This window comes from Eutrigla gurnardus (assembly GCF_963514095.1).
Source record: "Eutrigla gurnardus genome assembly, chromosome: 14".
In the NCBI taxonomy this organism is placed as follows: domain Eukaryota; kingdom Metazoa; phylum Chordata; class Actinopteri; order Perciformes; family Triglidae; genus Eutrigla; species Eutrigla gurnardus.
In genome coordinates, this window is record NC_139937.1 from 9877089 (window position 1) to 9894703 (window position 17615).

Below are 17615 nucleotides of genomic sequence, written 5' to 3' on the forward strand. Positions count from 1 at the left end.
AACAGTATTCAAGACCAGTATATGCTGTGAAACAGTCCCTAGGTTTTTGCTCAGTGGACCTGAACCATGACCATCCTGTCCTGACACACACACACACACACACACACACACACACACACACACACACACACACACACACACACACACACAGAGACACTAATGCTATGCTCTACCATCCAAGTCAGCCTCCCAGTGCTGTTTGGGTGACTGGGTAGGGATCAGTCACAGTCTGGTAGTTGGACCCCCAGACGGTGTGTGTTGATGACAGGGTTTGCTATGTCATGCGGACAAATGGGGTGATGCTGTAGTCATTTTACTTTTCTTTTTTTTTTATTACAAAAGCAGGTTATTCCTAATGCGCTCTTTTATTTTGATCCGGCCAAGAAGGCTGGAACGCAACACAATACAAAGCCAGAACAATGCAATGTAATGATTGGATGCGGTTGGGTAGGTGGGTGGTGGTGGTGGACAGAACCATATGCTGATGATAAACTTCCCATTATAACCAGCTAATGCTGAATGCAGACACCAGTATAGACACCAGAAAAGAACACAGAGTTAATTTTGCAGGCAAACCATGGATTATATATTTCCAATCTATCCAGATGAGCCCTTACTTTGAAGAATTGAGTCATCAGAGGGTAATTCTACTTCAATTTATATTCTCCCAGTGAGTAAATTCTCTTCAAACTGTTCATACTTCATTTAACTAAATATATAGATGTTGTTAAGAAGTGTTACATTTGAATTGTTTAGGATATTATATTGATAAGGGAAAGATTGTTGTCAAAGGGATAAATCAATATATTGTTCTTTTCTTAGATTCTAGATATTATCAAAGATGTCATTGTATAGTTTGTAAAAAACACCAATGATCAACCCTACAGTATCGTCACAATATTGTTACCAAGGTATTTGAAAAAACAAATATTGTGATATTTATAGCCCAGCCCTTATTAAAGTGCTTATCGACAAGCTGCTGCACTGTTAAACATTGTTCTGTGGCAGCAGAATACGACTTGGTAAAAAAAAAAAAAAAAAGTATAAATATATAATATATATAAATGTGCAGAAATTAATGATGGGTAGCTTGAGAAGGACTGTTTAATCAGGGTAACTGAGAGGCTCTGAAGGCATCAGAGATGGATCACACTGAGGCAAAATAAATCATCTATCAGATAGTAGAACACCATCTGTGTGAAAGAATCCAGCTCTACATTATCACTACTGTAAATGAGGCAGAACAAGCCACCGCTTTCATTCCGGCATCAGAGGACAAACGCAGTAGTTTGTGTGTGTGTGTGCCGTTGCCGCTCTTCAACTGAATCTATTTATTAACACGACGGTTTTGTGATGATTCATTTATTGTTGAACAGCTTTGTAGTGACAGGAAATATAATGGAGGAAGAACGGTCAAACCGGGACGTTAAACTGCCGGTCTTCTGTGCTCCGATGCACACGTGATGACACTGCTTGTGGGATGTCTGTGTTTTCAAGCAGGCTGTGTAAGCGTAGTGTGTAAAACAAATTTAAATAGACTTGTAGTGTTCCAGATGGGACACGCATCAAAAGGATGAAATACAACAAGCATGTTAGGACAATGTAATGATGATCTCCATGCTTCCAGCCCTCATTTAGACGTTTTCACTGTTGTTTCACATGGTCTTGTAGATGTGAGATTCAACAAATAAGCCTTTTTCCACCTTCTACAACTGCTGTGACCACAGCATCTCTAAGTTCTTGCTCTACTTTTTTTCCTGGTCCGTTTTTGAAATGGTCCCACGTAATGTTATTATATTTCTGACTACTCATTGATGTGTGTACTAAGGGTATAACCACATTAAAATGCCATTTAGTGGATTGGATCAATGAATCAAACAATGTAGGTTGAATATTTGGCTCCTGAAGTTCCCAGTGGGGTGACAAAATATTAATCTGTTCTTTCTCCCACAGCAGGACAATATAGACCGGTCCTCCAATCACAGACAAGCTGAGCTCATTGGTCCGGGCTTCCAGCAATCAGCCAATCGCAGTCCTCCTAACCATCAAGGTTGGTCAACCACCACCGTGTGCGTGTGCGTGTGTGTGTGTGTGTGTGTGTGTGTGTGTGTGTGTGTGTGTGTGTGTGTGTGTGTGTGTGTGTGTGTGTGTGTGTGTGTGTGCATGTGTGTGTGTACTCAACCTGTCCTGAGTTACACTGGTGTTGTATGACACAGAAGAGCATACTCTGTTATACTATGACATCAAATGACAAATGCTTTTACATGCAGTGGGGCAGATCATATGATATTGTATGCTACTTGGACTACTTTCATTGACTTGATGTAACATAAGCTTGCTGTGTATTAGTCATTTATTTTGGTGCATGCAGTATGAGATGAGAAGAGTTTACAAAAAGTTTATAGAAATTACCTGAGTGTGTGTGTGTGTGTGTTTGTGTGTGTGTTTGTGTGTGTGTGTCGTCTCAGTACAGTGTGGAGAGCGGCTTGCTGCTCATTATCCTCCACTGGGACGGGGGTGGGGTCGAGGGGGATAATATATATTTGGGTCTCTTCCGCTGTAAACATTTCAGTAGTTCAAAGGGTGATCCGCATGGACACAGGGTGCCATTATAATTACGTCGTCTATCTAATTGTGCCATACAGGGTTCATCCGAGACAATCGGAGCATGAGATTTAAGCACAATATTGGCTCAGCATGGGAGGTAAGGGCGGGTAGTCTGCCACGACTCAACGAGCGAATTAGAACGCTTGGCCCTGGCATGGGAAATAAATGGAGCAGAAATTACATTGTCATTTTCAGGATCGGCTGCGATGGAGGGAACCCAGGAGGAGCGGAGAGGCAGACGAACGGAGATGACTTTAACCAAGGAACATTTTTGTTTACACTTTCTGAATGATGATATTTTGGATGGATACACATTTTATGGATACAACAGTAGATTATGTCCGACATGTGTTGGGAGCCTGATTTATTATTTTTTTAATTAGTCAAGGGTTCGCCGCCACTTTTAAGTACTGTTACCATTGTAGTGTGTCTCACAAGTTGTACATATGCTGCTCAAAATCTGTATCATATGAACAGAGATTTTGAATTCGGCCCTAGTACATCGGTGTTATTAGTGGGATCATAATCCTTGCTGACGTTATTAAACTTGTTTTCCAGTAAATCCACTATTTCATTCTTATAGGGCTACAACTTTGCGCTGTGAATGCTACAAAGCTAGAACAGCCATAAACCTATTAATTTTGGAGGGAACAGGATGGCTTTGTTGGAATATGACCTGCCGTTGTTTCACATGTTTGGAATGAGTTACTATTGAGCGGCTTATTGAAGCATTTTCAAGCCAATGTTTGACTAGAAATAGAAGTTGCTCCACGTGATATTCCCAATATGTAATCTGTTAACGGTGCCGTGCACATGATATTTTACTGTGAAGTTAAGTGGTTTACAAAGTTTAATATGGTTTATTCAAGTACAGTCCTTCTGACGAGGCCACGGTGCCCCGAGCCGAGGCGTGACACATACTGTATGCAAGTCTTTTCTCGTCTGTCTCAGATCAGTAGTGTCACGGGCTTGTAAACGCCGTCTCCTCTTTGTTGTTTTTCCCTGCCACATGCCATGCTGATGTCAGTCATGTAGCTGAGTTGTAGGGCTTTAAAACTTGCTCACTGCTCAAAAGCCACGTATGAAATATGGAAATACGCAAAAAAGGAGGAAGGTACGTCCATCTTGTATCCAATAACGCCAAGACTTTGTTAGATGTAATAATCACCAACTAAGTGAATGAACCAACTTTTAATTCAATTGTTTTAGAATTTCAGTCCAATTCCTGTTTGGGTGGGTGTTAGGATAACTGGGTTTTCTAATCCTGATTTTTAACTAATTCTAATAGCCTCATATAAGTCAGATAATTTATCTTAACATTTTGACATGTTATCATTTCATAATTATAATGTATATCCATCCTTCCATTTTCAGTTCAAAAACTACCATAAGATGTTTGAATTTTTGTCAGTAAAGCACATTTAAAGCTATGGTCTACATTCTGAAAATCAGTTGAGCCTCTTAGACAGATTTGAATAAAACATCCCGCCCCCCCAACCAAACCCCTCCCTTCAGTGTTCCACGATTCGACGAGGCGGGATGACGATGAGCAGGGGAGACGAGGGAATTGGATGGAGGGTACGAGCCAATGGGAGCCTTCCGGAGCAATGGCTCCCATTGGTCAATTTCTATGCAGGCCTACGGCTGATAGACTGAATGGATATTTTTGTTTTATTCCAAATCATAGACCATAGCTTTAAAGTGAGGCAGCTTTCAAGACTAGTGATTCCTTGACAAGGAAGAATTGATTTACTTACAATAAGAAATGCATCGGGCAATGAAGAACCTGTGATCTTATAGTTCTGAGTTTAGGGACTTCAAGCTTTGCCTTCGGGGAATGTGACCTCCAGACAAGGTTCTGTCCCGGTGAAAAGATGCAGAAAAAGATGAGAGAAAAGGATCCTGGAAACGGGAGCATGTTCTATGCTCAGAAGTCGTCTGTTATTTGAACTTTAGTTATGACATAACTGAGCATTTGAGATGCTTGAGTTCAGCGTTGAGCCAGCAACTGCAGGATAAAATCATCTGCAGCTACATGAAAGGTTATTTAGTAATTTCATTGGCCAACATCTCAGAATGTTATGTACTAGCATTAAGATGTCTGAGGCGAGGCATATATTTATTTACGTGTTTGTTAATGTGTGGCGATAAGCTGCTCTTCTGTTGTTGGCTGCTTGTAACTTGGTTGGGACGGGAGTCAATGGTGTGAATGTTTAGTGTGGCTCAAACAATAGAGGATGCTTGGGCTACTTTTTACCCCCAATTTAACCGGTTATAGGTCCTTAGAAGCTAAGCATGTCAGAGGAGAAGGGGAGTGAACTCGATCCATAGAGGAACTAAGAACAATGAGTGTTTTAGTTTGAACTGTCACTTCTACAGTTGAGTTAAAGGCAAACCCCCCCAAAAGAATGGATGAATAGATAAAGGACTGATTATAACACAAAGGTTTTCACTCTGACATGTTGAACTATTCATGTAGTTCATAAATAATGCAACTCATTATAAAACACGGTGAACATATTTGAAATATCCAGGGTCTACAGTACAATTTAGAGCTGAAACTCATTAATGGACTAGTTTATTGACATAATAATAATGGCCGACTAATTAAGGCATATGGAAACTGATTTGTTTACTGTTTTGGGTTCGCTTATCAGACAGAACTAGCACTATGAAGACATCATGAGGTTTATGTTCACCCTTTTTTCCCCTGACACAGTATATCATTTGACAATTATTGATTAATTGATTATTTTATACCAATGAAATTAGCTACATAGAGTGCAGTGTTAACTAGACATTAAACCTTCTCTATTGTTACCTTCTGTATTATATAGATCCTCAGAGGAAGGTTTTGATAAGGAGCCATTTGTTTCCTCTGCTTTTATCCCTTTATACACCGTATTATGGCAAGCTCTGAAGCTATTAATACCATTGTATACCCATTTGATCATGTTGGAACTTATTGCAGACCTGAGGTATTAATACCATTGTATACCCATTTGATCATGTTGGAACTTATTGCAGACCTGAGGTGCACATTTATGCTACAATAATACGTTATCTCTGGTTGTATCGATCTCACTGTTTGAGACCCAAAAGCGGTAGCGATACCTGGACTTTGGGGATCGGCTGTAACTGAGCACCGATCCGATAAAGTGTTTTATTAATAAGCTAAATTCCTCATTGTGTGGAAGGTACTGGATTGCTATTTATTATCAAAATAATACATCTACATACTACAATTCAAGTGGAAACGTTTTTAATTCGGCGAAAACTGCTCAAAACAGAAATTAAAGTATTCCAGTATATAATGTATAGAGTACATAGAATTTATTTAATGGATCGGTCCTAATCTCGCAGACACTAGACCGGGCTACTTGTGATGGTATCAGTTTGAAATCTGATATTCCCGAATCTTTTCAGTGTATGCATATTATCCACACTGTTTGCTGTCAAAGTTCGTGAAATTATTTATATAACGTTAATAGTTCTCACCATCAGCAGCTCTGTCCACATCTGTAGCTTTGTTTGCTATTTTGAGATCCAATGAATACTGTAAAATTGTGAAGCGAGGCGTGCCATGACACGAAGGTGTTTATGTCTTCTACGTGCCGAGGCTAAGTGTCGAGCATAACTTCTATTTTCTGCCCTCCATGTCAAAGAAGGAACTATAGCTTGCTCCCTGCTCCAGATCGTCACAGGTTTAAATCCTGTGTGTACGTGCGTGGCCGCCGGCATGCTGTCTGTGTCATCAATCTGTCGGCCTTACACCCAGGTGCATGACGCATACCTTTGTTTGCCCGATTGTGACATGCAAAGGCGATTGCGATCGTGTGACTGGGAATAACGCAACAGCCCCACATGCGTGAGTTCACGGGTTGTGTGTCTTTCAGTGCGAAGGGCTTTGCCAGTTCCCATCCAGAGGCCAAACTAGGTCAGATTCATGAGGAAACTTATTTCACCTCGCTAGCTCCAGGGTACATGTTTCACCCAGTGAGAATGATGGATGATAAGCAGATGATGTGTTCAGGGGAAAAGTAATTCTAGGAATGTTTTGTTCACTTTTGATGTTGTTTTCTGGTTTAAGTATTTGTTTGATAATGCTGTAATTTATGCATTTTGTTCTTTTAACCACCATTGCTGCTGCAGGCAATATTGCTCTGATCTGCAATGCAGGTGTCTTGCCCCGTCCTTTGCCTTGTGTATGGCCTCGTATGAACCCTGTGTCCTGTGGTATATAGCTCTTTAGCTTTCCAGGCTATCTATAAGTAGCTGCTCCAGCTTACCTGTCACTATAAATACCTACAGATTAACCACCTGTGATTCACAGGCACCTGTGACACAGCTACCCGACACGTTTTCAGGAAAAGCTCCTCAAAGGCGACACTTTGGGTTCAGCAGGTAATTTTTTAGCAGCCATGCTGGAGACAAAGCTGTGCTGCTGCGTACAGAGATGGGGATGTTTACTAGCTTGCTAACTTTAAAAAAAAAGTTTTTTCTTTTTTTGTTTATGAAAAAAAAAAGAAACTTGTGTACTTCCACAGGAAACGGATTCATTGCCATGCTTAAGGGCTCACTTTGAAGCCAGCGCTCTTAAAACTTAACATCAATCAAATTGCCACGCTCAGCTTTCCACTGCACAGTGGAACTTTTAGCTGCCTCAGAGTGGCATGACCCTCGCACCACCTCGCATGATCCAGCTGTTGGCCGTCATGCGCCCTGAGCTGTGGGGAAGCTATATGAGTCACACGGGACAGGGCGCATTTCAAAACCTGGATCTCTGTCAGCGGGACTGCATGAGGAAAGTTTAAATATGGTGCTTAATATGCTTTCATTCATTCGTTTATTTACACAGCTTTGTTTTTGAGCCGTTGACTGTACCTGGAGCGTTTGCCGAACAGGATAGAGATACTATAATATCAGCCTGTTAAAATTTGCATGTTAAAATGTTAAAATGTATGGCCACTGAGAGAATCAACAATCAAATTAGAAATCCAGAATAGAAACCAGTTCCATTGAAACGTCATGGTTGATATCCTGTGGTGTGAATAACAATGTGACTTCTGTGACATCTTCTCTTACTGTGTGTCATTATAATGAATGTTATTTAAATGTAGAATTTGTCCTAATATCTGTATTCTGTATGTGTTTTATGTACATTTGAGAATGCCTGCCCTGTACAATCGAAGCTTGTCTCCCCCTAGTGGTGTACTTGTGTCCTACACTACAGTTGCAAGGATCTGAATGCAGAGTTTTTCATGATGAATTCATGAGATGGATTTCTTTTTCATAATGAAGAATTATTAATCATAAGATGAGTCACCATTGGAAATTGTAATTTAGAAAGACTGAAGTTATGCACCCAGTTTACCCAGATGGTAAAACTTTCACAGCATGAAGGAGGGGAGAGAGAGACCCTTCAGTTGAGCTCACTCCAAACTTTGATACACCATGCTCCTGGAGTCAGTTGAAAAATTCTCTTCATGAATTTAAATGGGCCAAGCAGTTTTCACAGGGGCTTTGAGGATAGACCCCCCTCCGCCCCGAAAATAATTCCACATTCTGCTTTTAAAGACCTTTTTAAAGGCAGAATGTTTGATACATGCAGAGGAGTTGGAGTAGCTGTCTTTGCTGTGAAACCCCAGTGGTAAGAGTGTTACAGGCAGGTTCGTGCTTGTGCCGGTTATCCCTGGAGATTTGGCTCACAGAGCAGCACATTGTACATGGTCAAGATAGTCTCGCTGATTGAGCTCTCTCGCAAAACTGGTTACCTGTGTGTGTGTGTGTGTGTGTGTGTGTGTGTGTGTGTGTGTGTGTGTGTGTGTGTGTGTGTGTGTGTGTGTGTGTGTGTGTGTGTGTGTGTGTGTGTGTGTGTGTGTGTGTGTGTGTGTGTGTGTGTGTGTGTGTGTGTGTGTGTGTGTGTGTGTGTGTGTGTGTGTGTGTGTGTGTGTGTGTGTGTGTGTGTGTGTGTGTTTCTTAGAATTAAGGTGGTGCAAAGTGAGGTCAAGTCAAATTCTTGCCACAATGAAATGATAGAGAAACTGAAATAGGAAGGGAAAGTCCCAACAATATCCAAGGACTAAACTTCTCTTTTGTGTGTGTACCTCAACTATTTGAAACCAAAGCAGAAGGCTTATAGGACTTAGATTTTTTTTTATATACATATTTTTTTACTTTTATTGCATTTTGGGTTTGATTTTCTTTCCAGCTTCCATGGTGTGTTTTCTTCTCCTCAATGTTCTTTTTCACTTGTGCTGAACCGTTTTGAAACCTACTTATCTCATCTACATTACAGAAGCATGCACTCCTAATTCAGAAGAACTCTTTACCACCAGTCTCTCTTTAAATGAAGTCACTCATGTGCTCCTTTTTCTCTCCGTCTCCTCCAGAGGATGATGTTGATTTAGAGGCCCTGGTAAATGATATGAACTCTTCGCTGGAAAGCCTGTACTCCACCTGCAGTGGCCAGCAGACCGAGTCCACCCCACTACTGCACAATGGACAGACCTCTTCATCACACCAACACCACCATCATCACATGCAACACAACCAGCTGCGACAGGGTCAGCACTTGCAGGCGCTAAACCACGTCTCCCCGGAGCCGCCCTCCTCTTTCCCGTCTGGGGAGTCGCCCCAAAGCGGCCTCCGACGGTCACAGCCCATGCACATTCTTGCTGTCAGGTAGGGGCCTCCACGGTTTCTGCAGATATCAATGTTGATGTATTTCTTTGCTCACTACAGCAGCTCATAATTGGATGGGTTCATGGCAGGGACTATGTGAACCCCAGAGGGAGCTGTCCAAGCAAGCATGACAGACATAAACTTGTATTTGGCTGCAGGATGTCATAGAGAGTTGGGTGAACGGCCTTTTACAGCAGCGCAGTGAAATCACAGAAAAGTTAAATGTTAATATGACAGGGTTTGGATGTTTAGGCTCTGAAGTTTAAGGGAATATCCATCAGCCTGTGAAGTACTTTTGTATCCAAATAGATGTGGATTCATCTTTATCCATTTGTGCTAATAACCACAAGAAAGTGTGGTTGTAAAGTGACACAGAAGTACAACTGTCATTTTCAGTTAGCTCTTATGTTTTTTTTTTATTAAATGTAAAGTGCTCAATAGCTAATTAATGAAGTCAATCGGCAGAAAATGAATCGGGGGATTATTTTGCTAATTGACTCATCCCCATTTCAGGCCCAGGTTGGTGTATTTTAAGTTAAGTTTATTATTATTATTCTGTTGAAATACTCTTTACATTCTGACACCAATCAAAAAAGTCAAATCTGACAACAAACAAACAAAAAAAAAAAAAAAAATCTGGTATCCACGCAGACACACATTGGCAATATTTTGGGCCCCAAAACTATAAACATACTTCCTAACCCTAAACTTTAATGTTGAGGGATGGCATGGTTTAGCATCGTTGGGAGCCAGTGCTTCTAGCTACAAAAAGAGTTGGCAACACTGGGTTGGGTTTTTTCGGTTGGGTATATTTAAAAAATCTAGCATTCTCTTTCTGGTTTCACCAAAGCCCAAGTTTAATTTCAATGTCACCATTAGAAGAATGTACAAGTCCGTTTTCTCGCATTTCACCCATGACATTGAATTTATTTAACACGTGCTTAAAGGGAATTGTGAATGATCTGCTCGTCAGTAGACTGTGTGTGCATTCATCAGGTGTTTTTCAGTGACATCAAACATCTTAGGCGGCATCAGAGTTGTTTATGACCATACACATATACTAGCACTTAAAACTCAAAATAAGACCTGCACGTGTACAAACACATGCACTCCAACAAACTTTAAGCTAACCCCTTCCCTTCCCTCTCTCACACACACACACACACACACACACACACACACACACACACACACACACACACGCAGACCTTTTTTTTCTCTCCACATTGGAAAAGAAGCCTCCCACACAACACTATCTTTCCTCACCACCTTCTCAATAATTGGGCATAACTTTTCCTCCCCACTTCCTTTTTGTAGCCTCTGAATGACCCATTCCTCCTTGCTGCTGCCTCTTTGTCTCGAACTACAACACAAGTGTGTGTGTGTGTGTGTGTGTGTGTGTGTGAGAGAGAGAAATTCTCATTTATTTTAGTACATTCAGTTAGCCCTAGGGGTGTTATTGTATGCCTTCAAAAGTGGGTAAGCTCGCTCACACATGCAATGCAAAGTATGGCTGCATGCGTAGAGTGCACGCAAACTCAAAGGCGCTCACAGCAGCGGCGGTGTCATCTCCTATTATTCGCCTTTGGAGTTTATGAAAGAAAAGGGATGATCAGGTAATGGGAGTATTCTGTCTTATGAGCGCGCTCTCTCTCTCTCCCTCTCCCTCTCTCTCTCTCTCTCTCTCTCTCTCTCTCTCTCTCTCTCTCTCTCTCTCTCTCTCTCCTCTCTCTCTCTGTAGCACACACAGACTGACGTTCTTATTATTCAGGGCTGACCTCTGGATCACCCTGTTCTCCAGCTCAGATGGGACAACATCAAAAGGCCCATTCCCTTTTGAACTCACTGGGTTCTACAGAGAGACACTTTGATAGAGAAAGACAGAAGGAGTGTTCCACGGTGATCCTCTGAGCTAGCTATCTAGCTAGAATTTCACAAACTGGCATGCCCGTTTAAAAAGAATGACTGATTCCTTTAAAAAAACTTTATGACCAGTTGTCAAAACGCCATTCCCCTCTCAGGCCACAAGCGTACGCTGTACTGTATGTGCCGAATTCCCAAAAAATGCTTTAAAGTGATGTCTTGATTTAATATTGATGTGTGATAAATATTGCAGTAAATTAGCTGGCACGATGTGGAAGTCTGTGATTTCCACTTGCTGGGAGACTTGGTAGATCAGATGGAAACAGACATGAGCCTGGATACTGTACAGCAATGCTTTATTAATTGCAACTCTCTTCTCCTTCTCTCTCTCCTGCACATATTTCACATGTTGGTGACTCTCATTACAAAGTTCTGCCATCTCATTTTCAAGAGGCTGTTCCAGGTTAAGACCCTCGACTTCAGTGGGTATTTTTATTCGCGATGAACACAAGCTGATACTCAAAGTATTCCTCCGTCCTTTGTCCGTTTCTCCAGGAGGTTGCAGGAGGAGGAGCAGCAGCTGAGGACATCATCCCTCCCGGCCATCCCCAACCCCTTCCCCGAGCTCTGCAGTCCAGCAAGCTCCCCGGTCCTCAGTCCTGGCTCTCTACCTCCGGGAGAACCCTCCACTGGCAAATATGCAAGTCAAACCCCCAAACACACACTTAACAATATGTCCACAGACTTTTCAGGAATTAGGAAACTGCTTTTTTCTCTCTTGTGGGTTTCATGTTTTACTACGCATTATAAATCGGTGTGTTTGCACTGGATACAAAACATTGTCTTCATACAAAATGGGAGACCGTCGCATGTGTTTCTCTTTGCAAAACCGGATATGAGACATGATTAACTTATTTCTCGATAACTGAGACATGTCTGACTCGAGTTACATGTTATGAAGGATGGAGTATTTGCATATCGTAAATCAGCTGTATTTTGTGGCCGTGTGCGTTGGACATAAGCGTTCAGGAATTTTCCCTGTGGCATGTTGATTGCTTGCACGTGATGGCACTGTTCTATACAGGGCATGTGTGTGTGCTCAAGTGGATTTGCGGCTTTGTTTGAGGGGGAAAAAAGAACGGGGTGAAGAGTGGATGAGCAGTGTGTGTTCGTGTGTGTGTTCGTGTGTGTGTGTGTGTGTGTGTTCGTGTGTGTGTGTACCTGCACACATGGCTGCATTTCTGGGAGTCTGCTTGCATTCGTGTGTTCCTTTGTTGACAGTGATTTAGAGCCTGGTCCGTCTATTCCTGGAAGTTGGAGTCCCCCCATCGTCACTGTTAATGGTCTTCACATGAGGCCCGACATCGCTGGTTGCAGCAACATACCAGCTTACAGTAATGTGGGGGCGGACTATTTCTCATAAATACTCTCCCTGGCTATGATCCTGGCCTGTTCTGGTCACGGCTGTTATGCTACAAGATCATAGACTCCAGTTCCAGTTGTGTCGTTTCTTGCCAAAAATGCAAATCTTGAGTTTAATGTGACCCGCGCTGCTTTCTCAAACATCACCTCATAAATCACTTGATGCATTGATAAACCTGTGGCATCCAGTAAATGCTTAAAGAGTTGGGAAGCAGCGGCTTTGAATGACCATCTGTGACATGAATAATTCTCTAAATGGTTAATGCTAGACTAAGTCTCAGATTAGATTTCTTTCTAGTCTTTCAAGTGGGTAAAGTTGTTTCTTTCTTTGTAAGAATGTCATAAGCTTGAACCACTAGCTGCGTCATAAATTCAACACTGCATGGTAAATCTTAGCTCATACGGTAAAGCACAAAGATTAATGTCTTACTAAGTGGTTATGAGTTTTGCATTGAATTACTAGCTGTGTGACATAACTTTGGCTCCATATACGTAAGGCTGGCGTGTCTGGTAAATATTCAGAAACCAATTTTTTTGACTGGTAGATCTGCTCGGGACGGGAATGTTGTTGGTTTTTGAATTCCCATACGGCCTGTTAAGAGTGCAGTATAAACTAGGAAGTGAAGTGGGGGATTAAAGGGCGCGTGGGGGAGCTGGAGATTAGCGGTGGAGGTGAATTATTTCTGTGATCATACATTACGGTGAACTATCTGTAAAAGTGTGCTTTTTCGAGCAACTCAGCTCTATTTGAGGCTACTGGATTGGAACGTTTACTGCTGTTATGGCCCCACATCACAGCAATCCCATTTCCAGAACTTTAAAGAGCAGGAATGAGTGAATTTTTGTCTTAAAAACAAAACGAGTCTCTCATACATTGTTCTCCTTGTATAATTTAAATATAACATTTCAAGTTTCTTGTTGGTCATACAGAATATTTGTAGAAGTGAACCCATAATCCATCAATTGTCTTTACCTTATGTGCAGTTTGTGTAAAATTAGATTGTTTTGACTAATTCTTAATGAAATTTAGTTGCAAGAACTTGACCATCAGTCACAGACTTAATTCATGCAGAGTGTAAAAAATAAGTTGTACATCATGTGTTGAAACATTGCCACACATCTGCTCAGAATGCACGAAAATGTAAACATGCCTGTCGAGGTAAAACAACGTTGTTAATGGTTTAGTTTTTCATGGACCGCCACACTTTTGCAATGAACGGAATGCTGAGAGAGAGCTGTGGAAAATGTAATTCTTTGTACGTTTGCCGTGCTCCAAGTGCGCTGTGCACCCATCCATGCATGCATATGGCCGTATTTGTTTTTTTAGACATGTGTGTGTTAGCGCTCACGTCTGCTTGTTTGTCTTTGTGAGTTGTGTAAACTATTTACAACATTGGCAGTGTCTATCCATTGTTGATGGCGATGGAAAGTATGTCTCATTGTGGTTGTTCTTCAGTGGAAATTCAATTCAGCACCTTTCTGTTGAGAAAAAAAAAAATAAATCATCCCATCACACATGTGCTTTTGGGGTTCGGCTCCAGAGGCATGTGGAACAGTGTATTCCTCCCTCACACTCATCTATGGAGGAGTGGTCTGCGGGATGGTGGGCAGGTAAATCATTGCCCCCAAGTCCCGCTCCTCTAACCATAAACATTTTGACCATATGTGCTCCGTCTTTATGTGCGGTGGTCAGCGTGTCTCTGTCTACCCCTCCTCTCCCTGCCCTTCAAACCTCCAGGCCAGTCAGCCAGCCTGCTGGTGAGAAGTTTCTCTGTTTAGTTTACTGAATTTTCCAACCTCCGGGGCCCTCTCTGACAGACGCTCATACTTCTGTCCCTCTGTTCCTCCTTACCTCACTCCTTGGCCTCTGTGCAGGAGGCATGAGGACGCTGTGCTGGGCTGTCAGGAATCACTGGGCAAGCCGTTTGACACGGCCACATGACTCCCAATTACCTCACTTTCCTCCACTCTCCTCTCCCTCCTGTCTTCCTCCATTTCCCTCCTCTCGACGGCTCGTATTCCTAGCTGTGCGTTCTTAAAGGGGAAACTCTGAAATAGGGATGAGGTATGATCATTGATTTTAAAATGAGCAATGCAGTCATTCATGCTGTCCGGGCGGTGGTTACGGAAGGTCTACAGCAGGTGCGCACGTGTGCCAAACTTCATCTTTGAGCTGTGGCATCAATGAAACACACGAGGGCAAATCAGAAAGAGTATATATGGTTAATTTGGGAGCTGCAGTGGAACTGAGAACATCGAACTAGGAAGCTGCCATCTATGAGCACTGGCACCACTCCATTGTGGTATGTGTGAAAATGCGCACAGATGGGCACGTATCCTTGGGGGGGGGGGGGGGGGGTGGACGACTTACTGTGTCTGCTGAGGATTACTGCAAACAAAATCCGGGCTTTATTGAATGTTAAAACTCCATACATTCCATAAAGAAGCGACCGGCCAAAAAGCAGGTACTACAACCGCGCTACACTTAGCTTGAGCTTAGCCTGCGTAATCCATGCCGTGCAATGGAAAAACCTATAAGAAGCCTTGAATGTGAGGCAGTTAGCTTGTATATCCATTAATTTTCTCAGTCGAGGGTTTTGACAGTCTGTCCTCAGTCGTGCAATAGAGAGTGCTGTTATGTACCTACTTGGACACAGTGTTCCCATAGCTGCCACAGTCATAGTGTGGGAACACTGATTTGATCACTAGCTTGCCAGATTTTGCTGGATTTACTGTACTTGGACTGGATGTCCTGTAGCTCACTGCGCTCCATGGTGTGGCAGGATTCCCCACGTCCTGTCTCTGCGTTCCCGTCTGTGTTCCATTATCTTTCTACTGGTCTGGCTATCTCTGTGTCTTTGACTGTATATGTCTGTATGTTTATTTTTCCTCCTCTGTCATGCGTTTGTCCTTTACTCTGAACTCGTAGTTCAGTCAACATTGCTGTTGATCTTAGGTTAGGAACAAGCCCGGCGCAGCATGACCTGTAACAAATGAGCTCACTAGATGAAAACTTGTTCACACATGATGAAGTAAGAGGCCTAAAATAGCACATAGTGCCAGACGAGCAGCGGAGGTTTGGTTGGCACTAATAATGTTAGCAAATGAGCTGTTGGCGCTCAGTGCCAACATAGTTGTCTAGTAGCAAAAGTCTGACCAAAATATAATGCTGCTGCTTTCTGCTGTATATCTGTCTAGCATGAACAAAACATTTTTTTCAGTAGGACACAGCTGACTACATGCAAATGCAATGCAAATGTGCAAATGTTTAGCATTATGCAAATTATGTATCTAAGATAAGATAATACATTTACCTTTTGTTTTGTGTATTTGCTGGTGAGAATACTTGTGTTTCTCTCAGTATCCTTTTCTGTGTATTTCCTCCCTGGATTGTATTCTTGGAACCTGCTGAGCAACAATATGCCTGAAGGGATCATTAACATTTGCTCTAATGATGGTGATACTGATCGCTTTTCCACCTCATCTCACTTTTCCTCTGCTCTCTCTGTCTCTCTCTCTCTCTCTCTCTCTCTCTCTCTCTCTCTCTCTCTCTCTCTCTCTCTCTCTCTCTCTCTGCATGATTGTGCCTCCAGTCGAGTTAGGCAGCCTTCAAAGCTGTGACACCTACTTATCAAAAAAGCGTCACAGTGCTGTACTGAAGTATAATTTAAAAGATGGGTTCAAGATGCCAGAATACACGCAACCTTTTAAATGAATCAGAATTTAAAATCATTATTCTCCAGCTTGTAAATTAGTAAATGGAGTAGTACCACTATCAGCTTTTATTAATGTTCTCACTCTGTTCATAAAGAAGGAACAAGGAAGGTGTGATGAGACAGACGTGCAGCTCAGCATCGTAAAAAACCTACCAAAAATACTCTAAAATACCATTATCATGAATTCCGAGAAGAATATGAATGTTGCATACGCTCACTCATATAATCCGCCCCTGCAGCTGAAAGAAAACTGTAAAGTAATAAGAACAAGCGTATACGTGAGGGAAAGTTTTGCAGATCTTGCTCTTTCACTAGTAATAAAAGGAGTCACTTAATTGCCGAGGAATGAAAAATTTGCTCCTACCAAATTATGAAGTTTTACTCAATGAATACTTGAAGCAACCATTGTAGTGGCTGAAAAGAAGCAAAAGGATTTAAAGTAGAAACACCCGGTATATAAATGATGGGCATCGAACCATCCCTCCTCACACTGTTGGTGCTGGAAGCACGGCATTCCTTGGCTGCTTCCTCCAACGTTGGAAATGCTCCGGGGTCAAAGGGCAGATTTTTCCACTGTAAACGGAAAAGCAAAATGGAATGCTGTCGATGCCCAAACTGTTGGGCCCGAAGTGTGGGAACGTCTGTGGGCGCGCGCACAAGTGTTTGTTTTAAAGTGAGGGCGTGTTTTGTGAGGAGGTTCTGTCTGTCTGTCTGTCTGTCTGTCTGTCTGTCTGTCTGTCTGTCTGTCTGTCTGTCTGTGTGTGTGTGTGTGTGTGTGTGTGTGTGTGTGTGTGTGTGTGTGTGTGTGTGTGTGTGTGTGTGTGTGTGTGTGTGTGTGTGTGTGTGTGTGTGTGTGTGTGTGTGTGTGTGTGTGTGTGTGTGTGTGTGTGTGTGTGTGTGTGTGTGTGTGTGTGTGTGTGTGCTCCTAAAGTGTGTATGTTTGTCTTTACAAGCAGGGCTACTTATGTGTGTGCATCCGTGAGAGCTTTAGGCAGCATGTTTATGTGTGTGTCTGTGTTCTGCTTCATTGTGGAGTCGATGTGTTCTGCAGGCAGCACTGTGCAGAGATCAAAGGTGACGCAGTGCCAAAAGATTCTGCTGGCTCACTCTTCCAGCAACCAGCGTGCTTTTACATGGATCTTTAAAGTGAAGTGCGGGACAGACACCTACAGACACTTGTTGTATTGCTTAATCACCAGCTAGTCACGTTTATGTGTTTGTGGCGTGTGTGTGTGTGTGTGAGTGGATTTGTACTGTTTATGGAACTTGGATTGTTTGTCTTTGTGATTATTTGCAACTGATGTGAATATAAATAATGCTCTT

The 17615-nt window shown here is 42.3% G+C and overlaps 1 protein-coding gene across 3 annotated transcripts in view; it reads left to right on the forward strand.

Moving 5' to 3' along the window:
• Positions 1-17615, forward strand: part of grb10b (growth factor receptor-bound protein 10b) — a 61271-nt gene that overhangs the window by 19480 nt on the left and 24176 nt on the right. For all 3 annotated transcript variants that reach the window (XR_014598363.1, XM_084027809.1, XM_084027808.1), the window contains exons 3-5: positions 1954-2050; positions 9000-9291; positions 11710-11854. Coding sequence is in view for 2 of the 3 variants with exons in the window: in XM_084027809.1 (XP_083883935.1) it covers positions 1954-2050; positions 9000-9291; positions 11710-11854 (534 nt within the window). In the remaining variant the exon portion in view is untranslated. The remainder of the gene's footprint in view (positions 1-1953; positions 2051-8999; positions 9292-11709; positions 11855-17615) is intronic.